Source organism: Sander vitreus, chromosome 4 (genome assembly GCF_031162955.1).
Source record: "Sander vitreus isolate 19-12246 chromosome 4, sanVit1, whole genome shotgun sequence".
NCBI lineage: Eukaryota > Metazoa > Chordata > Actinopteri > Perciformes > Percidae > Sander > Sander vitreus.
Window position 1 is genome coordinate 19,039,407 of NC_135858.1, and position 20,259 is coordinate 19,059,665.

At 39.8% G+C, this 20,259-nt stretch overlaps 2 protein-coding genes across 2 annotated transcripts in view; both read left to right on the forward strand.

Moving 5' to 3' along the window:
* Positions 1 to 2,229: 2,229 nt before the first annotated feature.
* Positions 2,230 to 4,275, forward strand: npffl (neuropeptide FF-amide peptide precursor like). The gene is made up of 3 exons (XM_078247483.1): positions 2,230 to 2,376; positions 3,186 to 3,301; positions 4,155 to 4,275. Exons 1-3 carry the CDS (start codon positions 2,230 to 2,232, stop codon positions 4,273 to 4,275), a joined length of 384 nt encoding a protein of 127 aa, XP_078103609.1.
* A 5,832-nt stretch (positions 4,276 to 10,107) lies between these two features.
* Positions 10,108 to 20,259, forward strand: part of LOC144516277 (protein phosphatase 1 regulatory subunit 1A-like) — a 30,200-nt gene continuing 20,048 nt past the window's right edge. Inside the window, exon 1 of the mRNA XM_078247484.1 lies at positions 10,108 to 10,474. Coding sequence (XP_078103610.1) covers positions 10,394 to 10,474 — 81 coding nt within the window. The 5' untranslated portion in view covers positions 10,108 to 10,393. The remainder of the gene's footprint in view (positions 10,475 to 20,259) is intronic.

A 20,259-nucleotide genomic window follows, 5' to 3' on the forward strand; every position in this document is an offset into this window, starting at 1 on the left:
CAGGGACAGTTAGACGTGTGTGTATGTGTGTGTGTGTGTGTGTGTGTGTGTGTGTGTGTGTGTGTGTGTGTGTGTGTGTGTGTGTGTGTGTGTGTGTGTGTGTGTGTGTGTGTGTTGCAGTCTAAGCGGATTGTCACCCATTAGGCACTTTAATGAGCCAAATCTGTTAATGTCTCATCCAGTGTTGGGGAAGTGACTAATTATTACAGGAACACACACCCACTGTACACATACGTACACACACACACACACACACACACACACACACACACACACACACACACACACACACACACACACACACACACACACATACACACAAACACACACACATATTTTAACAATTTATTTAAGTCCACTTGAAAAGAATAATTTACAGGGACATAAATATTATAGGTGCAGTTAAATACATCTACAAAATCATGGGCCATTGGCATACAGCAGGTCTTCATAATATTAAGCATACCCCTCCATTCTGATGGGTATAAGTAACAGCGTCTTCGCCATATATGGCGGCTGCCTATGAAGGCAGACAGAGCACAGTACTTTGCCAGCCGTTTAGCCCTCTTTTTGGGCATGCCAAGCTGACGGAGCCCTTTTGCAACCAGCCTATGTGTGTGCCAAATATGAAAACAAATAGTCTTCACCTATAGCCTAGCTCTGAGATGGTTTAGGAGTGGTCAAAAAAGCTTCCTCCATGCTAGGATCAAAGGTGCATGCAACCTCTAAAATGAACACCTTACTGGACTCCTCATTGATGATAACAACATCTGGTGTATTAGCAAGCAGGTGTGAGAAGGTATCAGAGTTACTATTGCAGTGCTAAAACATTGATGGTTTTACACAAGAATTTTTGTACATTCTTACTGAAGGTCAGTCTTACATCTACTATTTTGTCATGACGTGCATACACACACACACACACACACACACACACACACACACACACACACACACACACACACACACACACACACACACACACACACAAACAATGGTCAAAGATAGAGACAAAGTGAACACATATGGCACTAATAAAGCCGCTGTCACTCTCACAAATCAAGCCCAAAGTAATCTTCGTTTAAATAGAGGAAGCTGACATTTAACAAATGGGTTTTTATCCTAAGTCGTTGTTTCCTTTGGGAGAAGCTTCTTTCTGAAATCTCTTCTTCAGCATGTTACAGTAAAAGAAACAACTCATTAAACCGCTCTACATTCCTAACAATAACCATTTGGAGAGAGAATGTGTGAAACCTTTTACAATAAGTGACATGCTCCCATTACTGTAATAAACTTTGAAACAAGAAAAAAAAACTAACCATTTACCCTACAATTAAGTTTACATATGCTATGAACATAATCTTGGACAATTCATCATACACTTGTAAAATGATCAACAACATTAATCTGAGACACCATTACGTAAGATACAAACTCTGCAGTTGATCCTTCACTGATGAATGAATCAGCAACATTATTGTAAACCCTGAGGTATGAGATGAAATTGTGGAGATATCCTCTAGTTTAGAGACATTGGGAGCAAAATATTAAAAAAACTAATATCAGTATGTGTAAGTAACGTGTCACTCTCTTGTTTGTTTCTTTTAGAATTATTTTGTGTCTGCTTTGTTTTGCTGGTTTCTTAGGTTCATTACATTGTTGCCCAAGATCACTAAAGTTGTCTGGACTAATCTGTTTATTATTAGTGTGGTTTAATGGTTGATGAGTGTTCTCACATATTGTTGGTTTGTACATGCAGTGCGGACTATTGGGCAACTGGGACTGGTGGATCAGAGTCCATTTGCAGGGATTTATCTGTTTAATAACTGGGCGAGTTGTGTTGCGTTACCCTAAGGGCCACATAATAACGCACTCTGGCGTTCAGTCATCACTAATGCCCTGATCCTGCTAAATGGACCTGGTTAAGTCTCATATTAGGGGGCTGGTTCTTCCTCCATCCTGTCCCTTGTTCCCCTATGTACAGGAGCATCCTTCTCCAGCTCTCCTTGGGGGTTTCAGCCAGTGACAGTGAGGTGTATATAAGACCCAGTGAGGATGTTACCACCACTGAAGTTAGCCTGGACACTGCAGAAAGAAGACACTTAACCCTGACAAGGACGAGTCTTTCCTCTGTTCCCCAGAAGCCGAGCCTTTTAAAATCAACAGGTGTAATAGGACAACCAAAATCCTTCCTCAGAATTCATCTGACCCCCCCTTCCTTTTGAGATCATGGACACAGCTGCTCTCGTGACTCTTCTGGCTCTGGTTGTAGCAATGGCTGGCGTCAGTCAGGCTCTTCACATCCAAAGCAGTCTGGAGAAAAATGACATCCTGCCAGACTCAGAGGAGAACATCGCCGACCACCTGCTGGGGCTGGTGAGACAACAAACCACTTACAGTTCATTACAAGTCTTTAATTTAACCTGCTGTAGCAAGGACATATCTAACATTACTTATGTGTGTTTTTCCCATTTAATTCATGTTACATCCAATTTGAAAAAAATAATTTTGGCATCTGAAAATAAAAATCTAATTTTGAGACATATCTCAGGCACACACGTGTTAAATATCTGTGTCTCTAGGCAGGATTTAAAGTCTGTCTGCTGTGCCACACAGAATGAATGAAAGAGTCTGTTCACAACCAGAAGTCATGCCAACATTTTCAGAGAAGTCTGTCACTCCATGTGATAAAGTATGTAAATGACATTTGAACCCTTTTATCAAGTGAGACAAGCTAAAATCACACGACTCTCATTTAGATTTAAGATGGTATTCCTCTTCATGGAACAGTGGGAAATACACTGTTATACTGTATATTCTGGGGTTGACAGTCAGTCAGAGCACGATAGAGCAGGAGGATTCAGATCATGAGGATAATTATAAGGTTTTCCCACTGTGGTGCGAAGAGACATTATTTAGCATAAATATACGGGTGGATGGATATTTGAGTGGTACATTGTTCTGCCTTTGCACACTGATATTTACATCTCAAGATCCCTTGCTATAGCAGGACTAAATGACTGGAGTAAGAAACCCAGGAAATTGTGATGCAATCCAAAATTGAATGCGGTTACAGTTACACTTGATGTTGTCCCGAGATATTTTTGCGGGGTTTTCAAAAACAGAGTACAAGCTTTTTGATGCATGGCTTAGCATTTGTTTGTGTGTATGCTGATATGCTCCAGAAGAGTGAAAACACAGATAACAGCATTGATGATCGTCTGCTGACCGCAGTGCTGAGAGCTCTGCTCCTCGGATCTCAGAGAGAAACCAGGGACTCTGTTCTCCATCAGCCACAGAGGTCAGTGCCATTAAGAGTCTGTATTTGTCACACACATACATTACAAACAATCATACAGTAAATAAATCTATAAGACTTTTCACATTTCGATTATCTATTGATTATTATTAATACATGAATATTTTCATTACGGAACACTCCGTAATGCTTATTTTCTTGATTAATTACTTGGCCTGTAAAACATCAAAAAACTGTGAAAAATGCCCAGCCCAATGTCCTAGAGTTCAATGTGATGTAATCAAATGGTTTGTCTTGTTTTAATCTGATCAACAATATAAAAGCCAACGATATTTGATTTACTATAATGTATGACAAGAAAAAGCTGCAAATATTCACATTTTAAAAGCTGGAACACAAGACATTTTGCCTTCTAAATTGATTTAAACAAATATCAAAATAGCTTTTCTGTCACCCAACTAATCATCGACTGATCGCTGCAGCTCCACAAGCAGAAATGTAACCCATTTGCAACTATTTTAATTATCATGCTTGAGATTTTTTGTATAAGTGGTTCAGGAGCCAACCATCTCTCTTTTGGCAAAGACTAGATCATGTTTTGAACTGTTGAGTGTTTAGACATTACACACTAAAACTGTTGCCTCTTTAACCTTTGACCTACATCCTATGTAACACTCCATCTTGCTGTGATCAGTTAAACAAAGTTTGACAAAAACGAAAAAGTGATTCTTTTGTATTTGCATCTTGTGTCATGTGTTATTTCTGTCCATGTTAATCCCTCATCAAACGCGTATGGTCCACGACATACAGTAAAAATGTGAAAAAGTCTTTCATTTGAACCATATAGTTACTTTAAATTACATCAGTTTCTGCCTCTGTTTCTCCTCCCTTGCAGATTTGGCCGCGGCTCTAGAGGACAAGTAGTGTCGGATAATCAGATACATTCCCGTGACTGGGAGGCTGCCCCCGGTCAGATCTGGAGTATGGCCGTGCCCCAGAGATTCGGCAAGAAATGATCTGGCAGGCAGATCCACGCATCAACGTCCTGGGGATAAGGCCAAGCAGTGGGCAACTGTGAAGAGACCAAATTTGAATGGATAAATCTGAATTATATAATTTTTTTCAACATTGTCCCAGCCCATTAGGCCTTGCTTGACACATTTAGTTAAATATGACATGAGTTTCTTTTTTTCTGATTTCCAACAAAAAATCTTGAGGGGTGCCTATTAAGGTCATTCTGAGCAGACCTCATTTTTCCTCACTGGAATGTTATTTAGGACCAAAAGTATTTGCTGTAAATTGATTGCTAAATTTTTTGTTATTCTTCTGTTTTCTGGTCAAATAAAAGAGCTTTGAATGTATGTGTGTGTGTGTGTGTGTGTGTGTGTGTGTGTGTGTGTGTGTGTGTGTGTGTGTGTATATGTGTGTAAAATAATCAATGTACAAAGATCAGGATTACAGTAATCTTTTCAAAAAATTACAGTATTGAGTACTACGCATCATCTAATAATAATATATTTGATATCTTGAGATTTACTTTTATACAGTATTGTTAAAAGTCTAATCTTTTAGTTATCTGATTTACTTGGATTTGGTTGCTGGAAAACTTTTGTGGCGTAACATCAGCTCAGTTGTAATTATTTAGAATACACACACACGATTAGCAGGATGTTTTTGGCACAGTTCCATATGTGTTGAGTATGCAGAAACATGAAACTATTATACTATTAACTATTATAAGTAATTGTATTATCATTTAAACACTAACGGCTGGAAATTTCTACAGCAGGGACATCTGCTAGAGAACATAAACATACACAATCATTTTTCTACCACATTAAATTTGCCTGGCTCGCTCAGACATGGGAGGAATGCAAATTCAGTGAAGGACACACAGAAAGATATGTACTGCAAAACATATATGAAAGACAATATCTTGTTTGGAAAGCTATCACTGGACTTTTATCTCTATAACCCACAGACAGCCGTGTGCAGGTTTCATAGGACATGGAGGGAGAACGTTTTATCCAGCTATCATTTATTTAATGTACATTGATGCACAGACCTTTTCTACAGACTAGCCGTGGCGGTTTTGTGTGTGTGGTAAATTTAAAAGCCACCTGGGGAAGCAGCATGCAATAAGCTTCAGCGCTAATTAAAACACAGCAACATGCAATTACTCTACGCTTTCACGGCTTCCGCAGCCAATTACTGGGAAGGAAAGCACGTCTGTCCCTCTTAGGAAGAGTCTTTTATTAGCCTGACCACCCAAAATGAAGAATAACCAGTGATGATTGGAAACTATTGACAGGTTTTTCTTTTTACTTCAGTCACTGCTGACCTATGTCTGTTTGTTTTCTGACCATTTTATGGTTTAATCAATGTACATTGTTGCAATATTTACATTCATAGGCATAGCATATCTTTTTTTCTATTTTTTTTTAATCTCTCTTACACCAACCATTATAGTTTTTTAATGTAGTTTTAAAAAATTCAACACTTAGAGAAGTTCAAAAATAATGTGCATATTGTATAGGTCTAGTTCTTTTTACTAACCTAGCTTGAACATCATCACCACAAGAAGCAGGATAAGACAAATAGGTTCATAAAATGAAAATACATGAAACCAACAGTAAGGTATGTAAACAATGTTCAATATAAATCAGAATCAGATTCGTTGACCATTTTCCATGACCTCTTTGACTCTTCAACCGCTCACATCTCACTTACGTCTCGCATCCAATGGGGATTCCCAGTTAGTCATCCTCGAGACTGTCCAGTTAGCTCCTTATTTACCTGTGCTCCATAAACCACCAGCTTTAAAGAGTGTGTCACAATGTGAAGAATAGAATAAAGATGATTTATTACCAGCCACGACAGCGATACTATTATTGTTTTCACCCTTTGAGTCTGTGTGTGTGTGTGTGTGTGTGTGTGTGTGTGTCATCATGGCAAAATGTTGTCCTACTGTGGCGGGAATTACTATAGAGGCAGTTTTGAGTACTTTGCCAGGTGTTTATGTCTGCGACCAGATTTTATCAACACAATAGTGTCACAGCCATGCAAGTTGCAGTCACAAACTTTACATGTGTAGTTGAGATCAAAACAAAGGCAGAGTTCGAAAATGGGTGTGGTCTGATTAAGGGCACCGGAAGTTTGATTTGATTTGAAAAATAACAAATAAAGTAGAGGGTGGAAAGTAGGGAAGGAGCCCCCCACTTTTCGTCTGTCCCGATTTGGCGTCGCCGCTGGTGTGATCCACTCGCATGGTATCTAGTCCTTAATATTTCTAAACAATATTACTTATTTTAAGAGACTAACAGTGAGTTGGCAAAGTCGCTAACTGCCATAATGAAGTTGGTTGCTAGTCTTCGCTAGCGATAGGACTGTTATTCACAAATTGTTGATTTATTTAGCTACTGTTTATTTAAATGTGAATTTATGTGCATTAAAAGGCTGAAAGGAATATGGATAACCCCCCACTCGTTAGTCTAAAACTAAAGGTTAGAAAATACTTCCTATAAAGCATACATCTGATCTTTGTGTCACTGGTTCAAGTTTTTCGAGTGGGAAATGGGCTCATTGTTGTGACCGACTACAACGCACCATGTTAAGGTGAAGAAAAAGCATCACTAGAAAACTTACTTGGACAAGCAACACAAAGGTGAGATTTATGCTGTATTGGCAGGGTTTTCAAACAGTATTTTTCAGTTACACAGGAGAAAAAAACCTTAAAGGGACATTTAAGAAAAGCATATTAGATACAACAGCAATCATTTAGAAAACACAAATATGTAATACAATATAGAAAAAACGCACAGACAAAACCATCTACCTAACCTGCCTAGGTTACCCAACCTCAGTGAAATCAAGGGAAACTCTAATCATTTGTATAGAGAAATAAATAAACTGTCAGCTAAAATATTCAAAGAGGGATCCCCCAACAGGATGCTTCAGAGTGCAAGTGTACACTTGTGCAGCAACAAGGGCAATGGCAATGACATATGAAAAATAAATATGAGATAACAAGAAACACGTTAAGGCAAAAATATAAGACAAAGACAGAGAGAGAGAGAGAGAGAGAGAGAGAGAGAGAGAGAGAGAGAGAGAGAGAGAGAGAGAGAGAGAGCAGTGTGTGGGTGCTGTTGATCACACAGCTGGAGCCTCTGATCTGAACAGCTGAGTTAAAGAAAGATTCAACTTATCTGAATTTCATGAGTCTGCAGGGGGTTTAAACAAAAAGCCTGTGTGCAGCAATTATAACAGACAGAGAAATAAGAGACTGAGAGAGAGAGAGAGAGAGAGAGAGAGAGAGAGAGAGAGAGAGAGATACCGATTTTTATTGTCACCTACTGTATGCAGTAACTAACAAAAAATATGAACTGCAGTAACCTTTTAGATACCATGTCCTTCTCTATCTACTGTATGACTCGCTGACCTTTCCTCAATGGTTTTCACTCATGGTCATCATCTTGGAAGGCAGCCATCTTGAACTGTGGAGAGTGAAGTCTCACCCCTCAGCTATTAGCGGCCGACGCCATGACACAGCACAATTTGTCACACACAACAACCTTTAATGGCTACAGGGTGAGTAAAGGATCTTGTGTATGAACAAGCAATGTCAGCGTCAAGGGTAAACTGCAGAGGTTTGCTCTCCTGCATGACTAAAAAGCGCAAATAGTCATTTTACTTCACAGCTAAATAATTTGCAAACCATGCTGCTGTGTTTCAAGATTTTTCCTACCATTCCAGGAAGCCTTTATTTTCCATTCATACTTTCATATGTCTATTAGCAGACGAAAATTATAAAATTTCTTTTTCATTCACTTACTCAGTATTGTTGGTAGCCAGGAGATATTTACTAAAGAGAGTAAATCATGTTTTTTGTCACTTTGCAATCCTTGACATTGCATTTTACCATCCTATAAGTTGCTATGAAGATTGCTACAGTTTAGTGAGTTTGTATTTTCCACATTGTTCAAGTAACATGTTTGTTGAGCTGTTGAGTAACTAAAATGTCAAGGCTCTGTTAAATGGTAGTCCAGGACTGTGATACATAGTATGATGGTTCTGAATCAGGGTCAAGCAAGTTTCTGTTGATAGACTTTCCAGCCATATTTATATGAATGGAAACCAATGTCTTGAACTGTTGGAAAAATACAATCAAAACCAGTAGTATGGTCCTTAAAGAGAGCAATGTAGAGGTTTGTTTTTAGGAAGCTAACTGATCACGACCTCATATTCACACTTTTATTTCTATTGTAAGAGATAATTTGCTGAATAAATTAAGGCAGTTTGTATACAATTTTATCAGTGTTTTCCTGCAGGAAAGAGGTGGCATAAGAGAATACGCAGCCAGCTGTTGTCATCTCTCTCTGAGAGATGATGAAAATATTCTCTTTATCCTGCTTATTGTAGGTCTTTCCCATCCAGTACTATACTATTACTGTAATGTGAAGTTATAGGCAAAATAAAAACTGCCACTCGACTTACAGTAAAAGACACACATTTAAAGGCACCCCTGTGGCTCAGTAGCCTGGGGCTTGTGCCATATGGCCATAGTGTCTCTGGTTTGATTCCAGCTGGGGACCTTTGTTGTTGGGGGACACCACTCCCCCTCCCTCCCTTGCTCTTTTCTCATATTTCCTGTCTGTCTCAACTGTGATCTACCATACAAAGGCAACATAGCTTATACAATGTTTATTACACTGCTTTGTTGAATACTCAATTCTGATTGGTCAATTACAGCATTCTACGGTCTGTTATTTAACAAGAGACGGTCACTATGATATTTGTGAATAGCATACCATTGCTATGGATGCAGCACTGATCATAGACTCTGAAGGACCATTTTTAAATCACTAAAATAATTTTTAAATCAATATTTTGTTTCAAAATATAGATTTATTTTAGTAGGCAGGATAATGTAGAGCGAGCAGGTGATTCTAGTGAATTAAAATATACATTATTCCTTACACATTGCTCACAGTCATAGTACTGTATAAAGTGGTCTAAGTGGAACTGCCATCCTCTCTAAATCATCTCTAAAGCTGAAGGGATGCTTGTTCATCAGTTTCCAAGATGAGCTTTAAGCTTTTGAATTAAATTATATTGAATTAAAGGATTGAACTGTGAGTTAAAACTCTGATATGTTTGCTTATAAAATAATATTTCTGAGGATGCAATTGCCAGGCTTATTTTCAATTTCCCCCCAAAATGTACTGCAAATCTGGAACAACACAGCAGTCATATGCCTTGCCTGGTGTCATGTATCAGGGCCCAGCAGATGTGTGATATAGGGACACTTAGGCTCAGAGGCGATCAATAAAGATTGTGCTGGCCAAGCTGCAGCAAGGATAAGCTTGGTCAGATATGAACAAAGCTTTGATGATCATTCAACAGCTTTCTTATTTATGAAATAGTGATCTGGGTAGAATAGCTGTTATTCATAAAAAAAAACATGCTTCTATATTTGTCTGTGACTTACAGTTAAAATTATTGTATTAAATATTGTCAGAGGTACAAGCCTCTTTGGATTTGAAATAACATTTTATACAGGTTATATTTACGCAGGTGTAGGAAGGTGATTTTAAAAATACTTTCTTCCTACACATCCAGTAGATAGAGAGAGTATGTCTTTGTCATCCTCTCTCTCCCGGCTGTGCAGGGGCTGCTGCAGAACAGCCCTGATCCCAGACATCCAATACAGACAGAAAGAAATGTGAACAGAGGGTGGGACTTGCGTGAAAGGGAAACAGGCACAGCGAATGAAAGCGAAGGAGAGGTGTTCCTAGCCCAGAATGCCCTTGCCTCAGCGCTGAGAGCCGGGGGAGAGAGAGGAAGGGAGAGTGAAGCTGGGATAGAGACACCAGCAGGTGCTGAGGATAGAAACAAACAGGGTGCCAAGAAAAAGCTAGGTTATCAGGGAAAAGTGTGTTAAACGATAAAACTAAAGAGCAGAAAATAGGCAGACAAAAATTATAATACAATCTTAGTTGTTTTTAAGCTGGAGCCCACTTTTTTTATGCCACCCTCACTGAGCTCTTTACAATCTCTTTCTCGTACGGATTCTCCCTCCTCCTCCTCCTCCTCCTCCTCTTCGTCCTGTCCTCCTCTTTGACAGACAGTGCCACCATGGACACCGGCAGCCCCAGGAAGATACAGTTCACCGTTCCCCTACTGGACACCCACCTGGACCCAGAGGCAGCTGAACAGGTGAGGAGGAGGGAGAGGAGAACAGAACCAAGGGGGAAGAAGGAGGAGGTGGTTTTGATGATGTGGAACTCAGGCTTTTAAAGATTTATTTAATGCATCAGTGACATTATTTGTCTTTAAGCAAGATTATTGTGGAATATATTTCAGAGGGATCAGTGTTAATGCTTGTCACAAAAACACCCTGAGAAACATTTATTCCAGTAATCAAAGCAAGTGAGTGCTGGCATCGCTGAGCAACTCAACTGGAATAAAAAGCGCAGTGTGCTGTGTCCAAAATGCTGGAGTACAGTCTGACAACAAATTGCTGCTTTAGAGAAAACCACATTTCCACAGTTTCGTATTACCCCCTGCACCTAATAAGCATGCTGTGTCCTTTGAATGCAGGTCTAAAGTCATTGTGATGAATGATTGATTTTTCCAGTTTTACAGTGTAGCAGGTTATAGACATTGTATCTCAGCAGTGTTAGAAAGGGGTGTTGCAGTGTATGGATGTGTCTCCAGGGGTATGGTTGGAGTGACACACTGCATACCCTGTACAGCAGTGAGATACTGACAAAAGTTGCTTGGTATCACATGATTAAATGATGTGGCTCAGTTTAAAGCAAATTGTCACCGGAGGAAGGTTGAAAAGATAAACATTATCACTTATTTTAGGATCTTATTAACTCAACATCTATTAAAGACACAAGAGCAAAGAACCAAAAAAATAACTTCTTCAGTCTTCAGATAATGTAGTGAAAAGCTGTGTCCCATTTTCTTGTTTTTATTAATATAACATTAGCAGTGGAGTTCATTAATAACAAATGAGCCTTGAGTAAAACCGGCAAAAATGTATGAGTCTGACTACATCCCGTTTATATGTCTCTCTCTCTCCCTCTCTCTCTTTCTGCTGCTACTCTTTTCCCCACTGCGACTGAAAGGAGATGTTAGGAAGACTTCATTGGGCATGTGTGTGTATGTGAGTTTGGCCTTGTGAGGACATTTCATTGGATGGTTTGGGAATAGAGTGGTCAGAGGTAATGTTAGAGCTAATGGTATGATCAAGTATTATAACTTTGTGAGGCTCAGATGTGAGGAACTGAATATGCAGACTTTTCATGTGCAGAATGTACTGTTACCATAAGACTCCATAATGTCCTTCTCTAAGTTCCCCCTCAGCTGGAATTACCTGCAAGAGAAATAATTTCATCCACATAGAAAGGAGAACAGCTCTGATGTACACATCTTGTTTATAAAACAAAGAAGCAACTCAATTTCATAAAGGGACTGACAAATAGAAAAGTTGTAGTACTGTTTACTGTAACACCCTGTGGCAGTGTGTGTGCGCAGATGAGCAGCTCTCCCCTGTGGCACTAGCTATCAGTTCGTCTAACGTTTTTTTCTCAGACGTGGAGTGATACTTAGTGTACAAAAGGAATTAGACGTCATAGCTGTTGTATATGGTTATATCACAGCTATGAACCAATCAGATTGCTTGATTTGAGCTACGGTTTTATAAACAAGCATTATTATACAAGGAAACCAGGCGACCAAAAGATTGGAAAAAATGGCTTAGACCACAGAGGGATATAAATAAATAAAACATTTTTTTTTTAATAGTTTTAGATACTAAATGAAAAACTTAAGATAATGATTTGCCTTCTAACTCAAATGACATCATTATAATTTGGCCTTTTTTAATTATATTTGTTTCTCACATATCTCATTAGTTTTGTGATTTATGTTAAGTCGCTGCTGTACTGTGATAATAAAGTACTCTATCGATCTATCTTGCTATCTGAATTCATATTGCCTACGAGATATTTACCAAAAAGCAACGTATCATGTAATCAAGCATTACTGTTTTTAGATTTATCTCATTGGCTGTGTACAAAATCACTCCGTATATATGTAGTGCATATTTACAGCCTGCCATTTTATTCGAGTAAGTGTTTATCCACTACATGTGCCCTCAAATATTCTACAGTGGAACAAAAAAGTAGCATCCATGGCATGTACACTACTTTCTGCCAACAATCCCACAATGCAATGCTCCGCCTTGTTTTACAGATGCATACCTACTGTTGAGCGGGTCTACAGCTGTGTTAGTGAAAGAATGAGAAAGCTGTGATCTTTAGTATCAAATAGCACTTACTGTCTCTACAGTAACCACAGGCATCACCATATCAACCTGGAATGAAATCGTTGGGATTATAACTTTAATGAAACTGCCAGCAGATGAGCATAAATGTTGGATGGCGTGATTATTCAGGCCTGAAACTTATTAGTTTGTGCCACTGTGGAGCTCATTATGTTGCTGTTTGAACAAAACATTGTTTGTGTGTGATTTGCCAAGTGATATAAGGGACACTGTGTCTGTAAAATTGGTGCCTGTAGTACATTTATTTGAAGTGTGTTTGTCTAATTGTGCGTGTTTACATCTGTGTCTCTCTTAGCACATTTGTCTCTCTTACTTTTTCTTCTTTTCTGTGAAAGATACAGACATACTAAAGGTTGCTCATGTTTCCCTGTCTGTCCTCGTGTCTGCGAGTAAGAGAGTTTGTGTCCATTGTCTTAATTTGTTAAGCCACTTGTCTGATCCCAGGCTGCAGCCATTCAATACAGGATCTTAAGCACCTCCAGCCTAGTGTTTACCTACTCTTCTTCACCAGCAGACAGACCTCCTTTTAGCTGTATATAAGTGTAATTCCCTTTACCTCATCTGCAAAAACTCAAGAGAGTTTTTAGCTCTCAGTCTCAGTAAGTATGGCCAAAGCTTGGCTTATTGCCATTGAGACTTCGCCTTTTCAGGATACATGTTCTATTTATTCTAAGACCTGAGCCTGCACGGCATGGATCTTAAGTGGATTAATTTGTGTGTGTGTGTGTGTGTGTGTGTGTGTGTGTGTGTGTGTGTGTGTGTGTGTGTGTGTGTGTGAGCGACAGATGACCGGGGCAGACAGCTCATCAGTGAAACAGTCCAATAGGAGGAGAAAAAAAAAACCTGACCTGCAAATCAGTCAGAGCAGCCTCCCTGAGCTCTGACCCTCACAACAGCAGCACACACTTATCCTTTTATCCACAGACAGATACAGTGTGTGCCACCCTTATCATAACCTTACGTTCAAGTTCAATTTGTACTTACGAGCCTGATAGAGGCTAAGACCTGGAATAGTAGTTTCAAGAGTAGTTTTTTCTGCAATTATTTTGATATTTATCTCACTAGAAGTTAGTTTCTAACATCTTTTATTACAGTTTGACAATTTTATAGAATAGTTTGGCATTTTGGAAAATATGCTTATTTGCTAATATCTATACCACTCTCCTGTCTGTCCGTTAAATATGAAGCTGGAGCCAGGAGCTGGTTAGATTAGCTTAGAGCATTAAGACTAAAAACAGTGAAAAAGCTAGCCCAGCTTTGTCCAGAGGTTAAACAAAAACAGCTGGTTGCCTGGCAACCTCATCAGACAATAAGACTCTAGGACAGAGGTCAGCAACCTTAGACACAACCATTGCCACTATTGGCAAGCGGTAGCTCGAACAATGCCACACTAGCAATAAGTGTGCAAGAGAGTTTTCTTGGAAATGTTCCAATCCACAAGCCAAATGACCTCTTTCACAGCCATTGGCAGTAGTTTGATTGACTTTTTCCCCATTCATATTCCACAAAGACCTGCTGTACTCTGCCTCTGATTGGCTAGTACTTAGTAGTTGCCTTCTTCACAGATTGCAGCACACAGGAAAAAAATAACACTGCCTGATCAAGCTTGGTAGATGATGGCAGGTTTAATGCTGATAATGTTAAAGGGGTGATAGAATGATTATATAGGGTATTTTACACTGTTCCTTAAGGTCTCCTGATAAGGGATGTAACATTGGTTGGGCTGAAAACTGCCCGAATGCTATTTTATTAGGCCCTTAACTACCCTGTGAATATGGCTCTATTTGGAACAAGAGCTTTTTCTTCCAAATATGGTATGCTCATGAATATTTAGATGAGCTGTGTGCTGATTGGTTTGAGCGAACCCCATAGAAACACATTGGAGACGAGACAGCAGGTCTCATATTTCAGACACTGCAAAGGTATACATTGTTTGTCGGGCTATTTCGTTATTAAATTCACTTCTGAGACTTTTTGAAGCAAGAAATCAACTATATAAAGCTCAAATATGGGCTGTTTTACGAAAATTGATGGCTAATTGCAAATTTAGTAAGACGTGTCCATACCCAGTTAAAGTCACCGTTTCTCGGTTACTGGACGACCGGGGCTTGGAGCTACGCGGAGCTCCGGAGCTGCAAGCTAGGCTATGTGTCCCATTTAATCCTATGGGAAAAGATCGTTGCTACACTTTCGGCATAACTTTCGTATATTTACAGTTTGAATTTCATCACGCCACTTACATAACATGTACCTCAAGGTCTTATAATGAATTTTATGAATTTGTGAACATTAGGGGTTTCGTTAGCTGCGACTGTCCCTCCAATCTTATGTTTACAGATCGTGGCTAGTTAGCTTCACTTTCGGCATAATTAAAGTATATTTACAGTTAGAATTTTGTCACGCCACTTATATAACATCTACCCCAAGGTCTTATAAAGCTAACTATGGTGTCCGATTTCAATTTAATGCTTTTGTGAATATTAGGGATTTCGTTAGCTGCTACTGTCCCTTCAATCCTATGAATCACGGCTAGCTGCAGGCCCTGGAGCTCCATCAGGGCCTCAGCATTTTGTAGTCCAGTAACCCAGAACCGGTGACTTTGCGCGGGTATGGAACGCCGCGGGCTTCCCTTTGTGACGGAGATCCAGCTAGCTCACAGCGAGCCGGAGTCAATGAAGTGAATTTAGTAATTCAATAGCGGACCTCTGGAGATCTGCATGACCTAGCTAGATTCAGAAGACTAAGCTGACCTCAGGTCAGTGGTGTAGCCTATGCAAATATTGGGGCGTGACAAAGACTAGGATTTGGGATGCTTACGTCAGCTTCCAGCTTTGTTGAGATTCGCCCGTTTTCAGCGGCAGTTTCAAAATGTGAGATTTGCAGAGAATACGGGTGTAAATGGGATTTTGACCTTCTATGCATGTCCCATTTACCCACCGAACTGTCGTTATTCAACTATGACAAGATAAAATCGGTTTTGCATTCTATCACCCCTTTAAGGGCTAGTTCTGATCCAGCACGCAGAGATTTCACACACAGACAACAAAAGCAGTTTGTAAGGGTTTTAATGAACAAAATTGTACTCCGAGAAACAGTGTGGGTTTTGTCTGGGCGGGGAAACTCCTGGCAGGTCCGAGTGCCGAGAGGGAAGGATACGGGTTGTACGAGACTCGAGGCGGACAGGCCGGGAAGAGTTCACAGTGGTTTCCACAGGTGGAGGATGAGACTGGACGGTGAGGCTGGAAGCTTGTAGGCACAGTGGAGGAAGCAGCAGGTCTGAGCAGTCACTAAACAAAAGTATGAGCTCAAGAGAACAAAGACAAAAACTAGAGTGCACAAGACAACACGGACACAACTTGAGTATACTGAGAACTCAGAGCCAAGTTACCACATGGGTGTAGATAACAAACTGGCGCCGAAGAGGTGATCAGCTCGGGTTTTAAGTATTACTGGATTGAATCTTGTAGATGAGCTGCAGCTGTGAAGAACGGCTGTGCAGTGATGAATCGGCCACGCCCCTTGACCTACTTTCCTCTGAACATACCTCCATCACTCCAGGTGGAAAAACACAGACACACACAGAAACACACAGACAAACAGAACAAAAACACCCAAAACAGGGCAGAGAGAGAGCAGCCCATAACAGATAAGGCACAATGATTAACAACAACAAAAAATAAAATAAAATGGCACTTTATATTAAAAAAGTTGCCGACCCCTGCTCTAGGAAGTCCATGCGCCTGACCAAGAAATAGTCCATAGTTTTTGTACGGATTAAACAAACAAGATATAACGTGAAAATGAGTGAGCTTTTAAGGTGCTGGATAGCAGACACTACCTTTAAACAGGGCCAGGCTACCTGTTTCCTCCTGCTTTCATTCTTTATGCTAAGCTAACTACCATTTCCTGGCTCCAGCTTCATATTCAACAGATGTTAGAGTGGTATCAATCTTCTCAGAAAATGAACAAGTATATCTCTCAAAATTTCACTCAAAATGTCAAACTATTCCTTAACAATACAAGCTTGAAATCCTCAAGGATTCTGATAGGGGTGTTCTATTAAACATCTATATAACTCTGCCTGGCTAATGTTTACATTATATTCAACGCACACACACTAATAATTCCATTATAACCAGACTGAGGCAGCAGTCTGATTGCTGAACTAGTCATGTTAACACCAGGTTATTTTCTCACATTAAGGTTGAAAATGGAGTATGCATAACATGATTCTCACAGCAGGTTTACCTTTAAATTAAACTCAAATGTCTCGTTGCTTGTTAACAGCTTTCAGTATCATTTAGAAGAAGGGCACTAGCTTAAGAAAACTACATTCATATATGAAGGTAATGTAGTCCTTGTTGAGATGATAAATCTCGACATTTTGAGGTAATGTTCTTTTATTACAGGCATTTCAGGGCTGACATTGTCCTCCCTAATATTCCCTATGCTGGTGTGTCAGACCATCTTTGTCCTTGACTGAGAACATAACAATTACTCTGTATTGCCTCAGGAGGGCCATTTTCCAAGAACAACTGTCAAGTTCAATAGATTACATTTAATATCACACCATGCATATCTCTTGCACATTAAGGCAATCAAGTCCTGTTGAACTGAAACGATATGGATTTAACCAGGAGATATATTCATCACTGCTTTGTGATGTTAACAACCATAACTAAGCACGGCAGACCTGTCAAGCTTTGGGTTTCTTCACACACTGAAGAACCAAGCTTTCCAAAACCAAAAACTCAAGAGCAAAAATGTGAAATGTATTAAAATGTGAGTTTTTAACTTAAACTGCACGGGTGACAGGAGATGCGATGTGAGCGAGAGAGAGCGATTGGAGCAGAGGAGCATTAATGTTTACTGGTAAAGATATTAAGTGAATGTACAGTAGCTATAAAGTCGGCAGTTTGAGCACAAATAAATGCTGCAGCTCTTCCAGACCAACAGAGGTGTCCTGTCTTGTTGTTTCCCCGGCTGCTGAGTGGAGTGACAAGGGTTATCTCCGGAGACTCCAGCCCCGTCTCCCCCTGTGCTGTCTGACAGGGTCGAGAAGCCAAAGCAGGAAAAGGTAACACTAAGCTACTCTAAGCAATTTTATTGAGTTTCCCTTCTGAGTGAATGTAATTCCCGCTGGTAGCAGAGTAGCCATAGACTGTAGAATGTAGCATATGCCTAGCTATTGTGAAAGGTAAGAATGGAAAGAGTGTTTGGTAAATGCTGCCTTTGTCAAGGTCGAAAGTAGTAATAAAGTTTTCCTTTTATACAGCCTTCGGTTGTTGTATTATGATCCTCCTTACTAAACAACACAACGTGATTGGCTGATGCCTTTATCTGCAGTGAAAAAGCCTAGAAAGATTGACCTGGTTCCGAAAACAAATACGTTATTGCCACGTAATATTCATGTTTTGTGTGAAAATACAACAGTTCGAAAAAAACATGTTAATGTGTGACTTAATTGCATGAAAAAAAAAATTCCCAGTGTGTAAAGGCCTTAAGTTGGAAAGATTCAAAAGTCAAACAGAGATAGAGTTACAGCTGATCAAATCTGCCAGTGACAATTCAGAAAAATCTACAGTTTTCAGCATGGGCGTCGAAAGCATAATAAATGTCGGTGGGTCCTCCCTTGCTAGTCAGTGAGGATAACCGTACAGTAGCACCTTGGCTTTAATATCAACACGTGAGAATATAGCAGCACTTTCTACTGTCGCAGATAAAGGCTTCTGAACCAAATACTACATAACCAGACATGTTTCAACAGTAATGTGACCGGGAATTGGGGAGAAATTAACAACATTGGGAGCCAAGATTACATATTTCACTGCCGTTAGCATGTAGCTACATGCGACAATATTAACACAGTCGCTTAAAAAACAAAAAACACTCCAGTTCTGCATAACTGGAGCAGATGACCAAACATTACTCATTACTTGAAGCTCTGGCCACATTTAACATGAAAATCCGACATTATAACATTATAGATATGACAGAAAATACGGAAAAGCATAATAGTTGGCCCATCCACATACAATGGTTCCGACGCCCATGGTTTTCAGCAAGAAATGAGAAGCCTGCATTTGTCTGAGATCAAGGACCCATTGCTTCGAATTCCAGTTCCTTGTTGTACACATGTTGTCCTGTTTTTGTCACAAGTACAGGCAGTTAAACAGGTTCACAGCTGCTGCAGATAACTTCACTGCATTCATTGAAAACATAATGTTTAGCCCTCATTGCTCCTAAATTGTATTTTATTATAAACTGATGCTATTTACCTTTGTAATGCTCAGCACAAATATATTATTACAGCAATTAAATTACAGCTTGTGCACTGTATCTATCCACTGCTCCCCTGCAGTTGGTTGTATGATATGCAGTAAGAGAGAAGATGATAAGAGGGCTGTTACAGGGGGAAGACAAAGGATTGATAGAAAGGGAGAGGGAAGACCGAAAACACAGAGATAAAGAAAGTGGAAGTCAATGATCTGGGTTTTCAATGTCTTGTAAATACAGTTATTCCCTTTATTCAGAGCCAAATGAGACCATGAGAGAATCTGTGAGGATGTATAATGGCAGAACACTGATTTTAGCCTGAAAAACACCAATATCATATTTCAAATGACAACAAATCCTTGAATTGTACTGAATCTGTGACAGCTCAGAACTGCATTGGCCCACCCAATAACAAGATGTTGGGAAAGTCTTTCTTTAACCTTTATTTCTGCAGCAATTTACTGGGTGTGAATACCCTTTTTCTGATTCATGGCGCTGCGTGGTGCAAACACATTGTTTTTGTGAAGGTCATAGAGCAACGCTGATAGCGCAGGTATTACAAAACTACCACTGATTTTCTCAAAGGGAAATCAGGGTTAGGAGGAAAAGGCTTTACGCCTCAGAATTTCCCAAAGTACATTTTTAACTGTAATTAACTAACATTTTTCTCCCTCTGATACCTTAATTATTCATGACTTTGGTTATTCCATATTGTTACAAGGCCAAAGCTAACCTGGGCTTGTTAAACAACAAAGAAACACAGCTACTAAAGGTTAACCTAGCTCGTAACATTAATAATATTGTCTCCACTCCCTGTGTGTAACGTGAGAATGAGACTAAGCTGGCCTGGATTAGTGTATACTTTCCTACCTAAGAGGGGTTGTGCTGTGTTAAACTGACTCACCCAGCCACCGTGTCGCTTCGCGTTCCGCATTCTGGAGCTGGGCCTGCTAGCGTCAGCCACCAGGAGGGATAGCCTGTTTGTGTGCTTCAAGTAGTGCCAGCATCTCTCGTTGACTTCTCTGCGAGCCCGCTCCTCAGTGGGTTAGTTCAGGTTTTAAAAGGTGTATTTACAAAAGTTGTGATGTGGGACAAAAAGAATAGTCTTACATAGTCTTTGTCTTCAATAGTGTTCTCCGCGTCAAAGTGTATGGTTTTCAGCATCAGCCTGCAGCATGCTGCTAACGTGATTGTCTCCCTACAGAACCAATCTCAATCTTAATCTCCTCCTCATCAGGCTATATACACACACTATCAGCTGACACAGACTAAAACATAACACATGATAAGAAAATAGTTCCCAATGTTAAATGTTTTTCAAGCAAACACCCAAACAATAGCTATAGCTTCTCTTACCCTCTTAATCGAC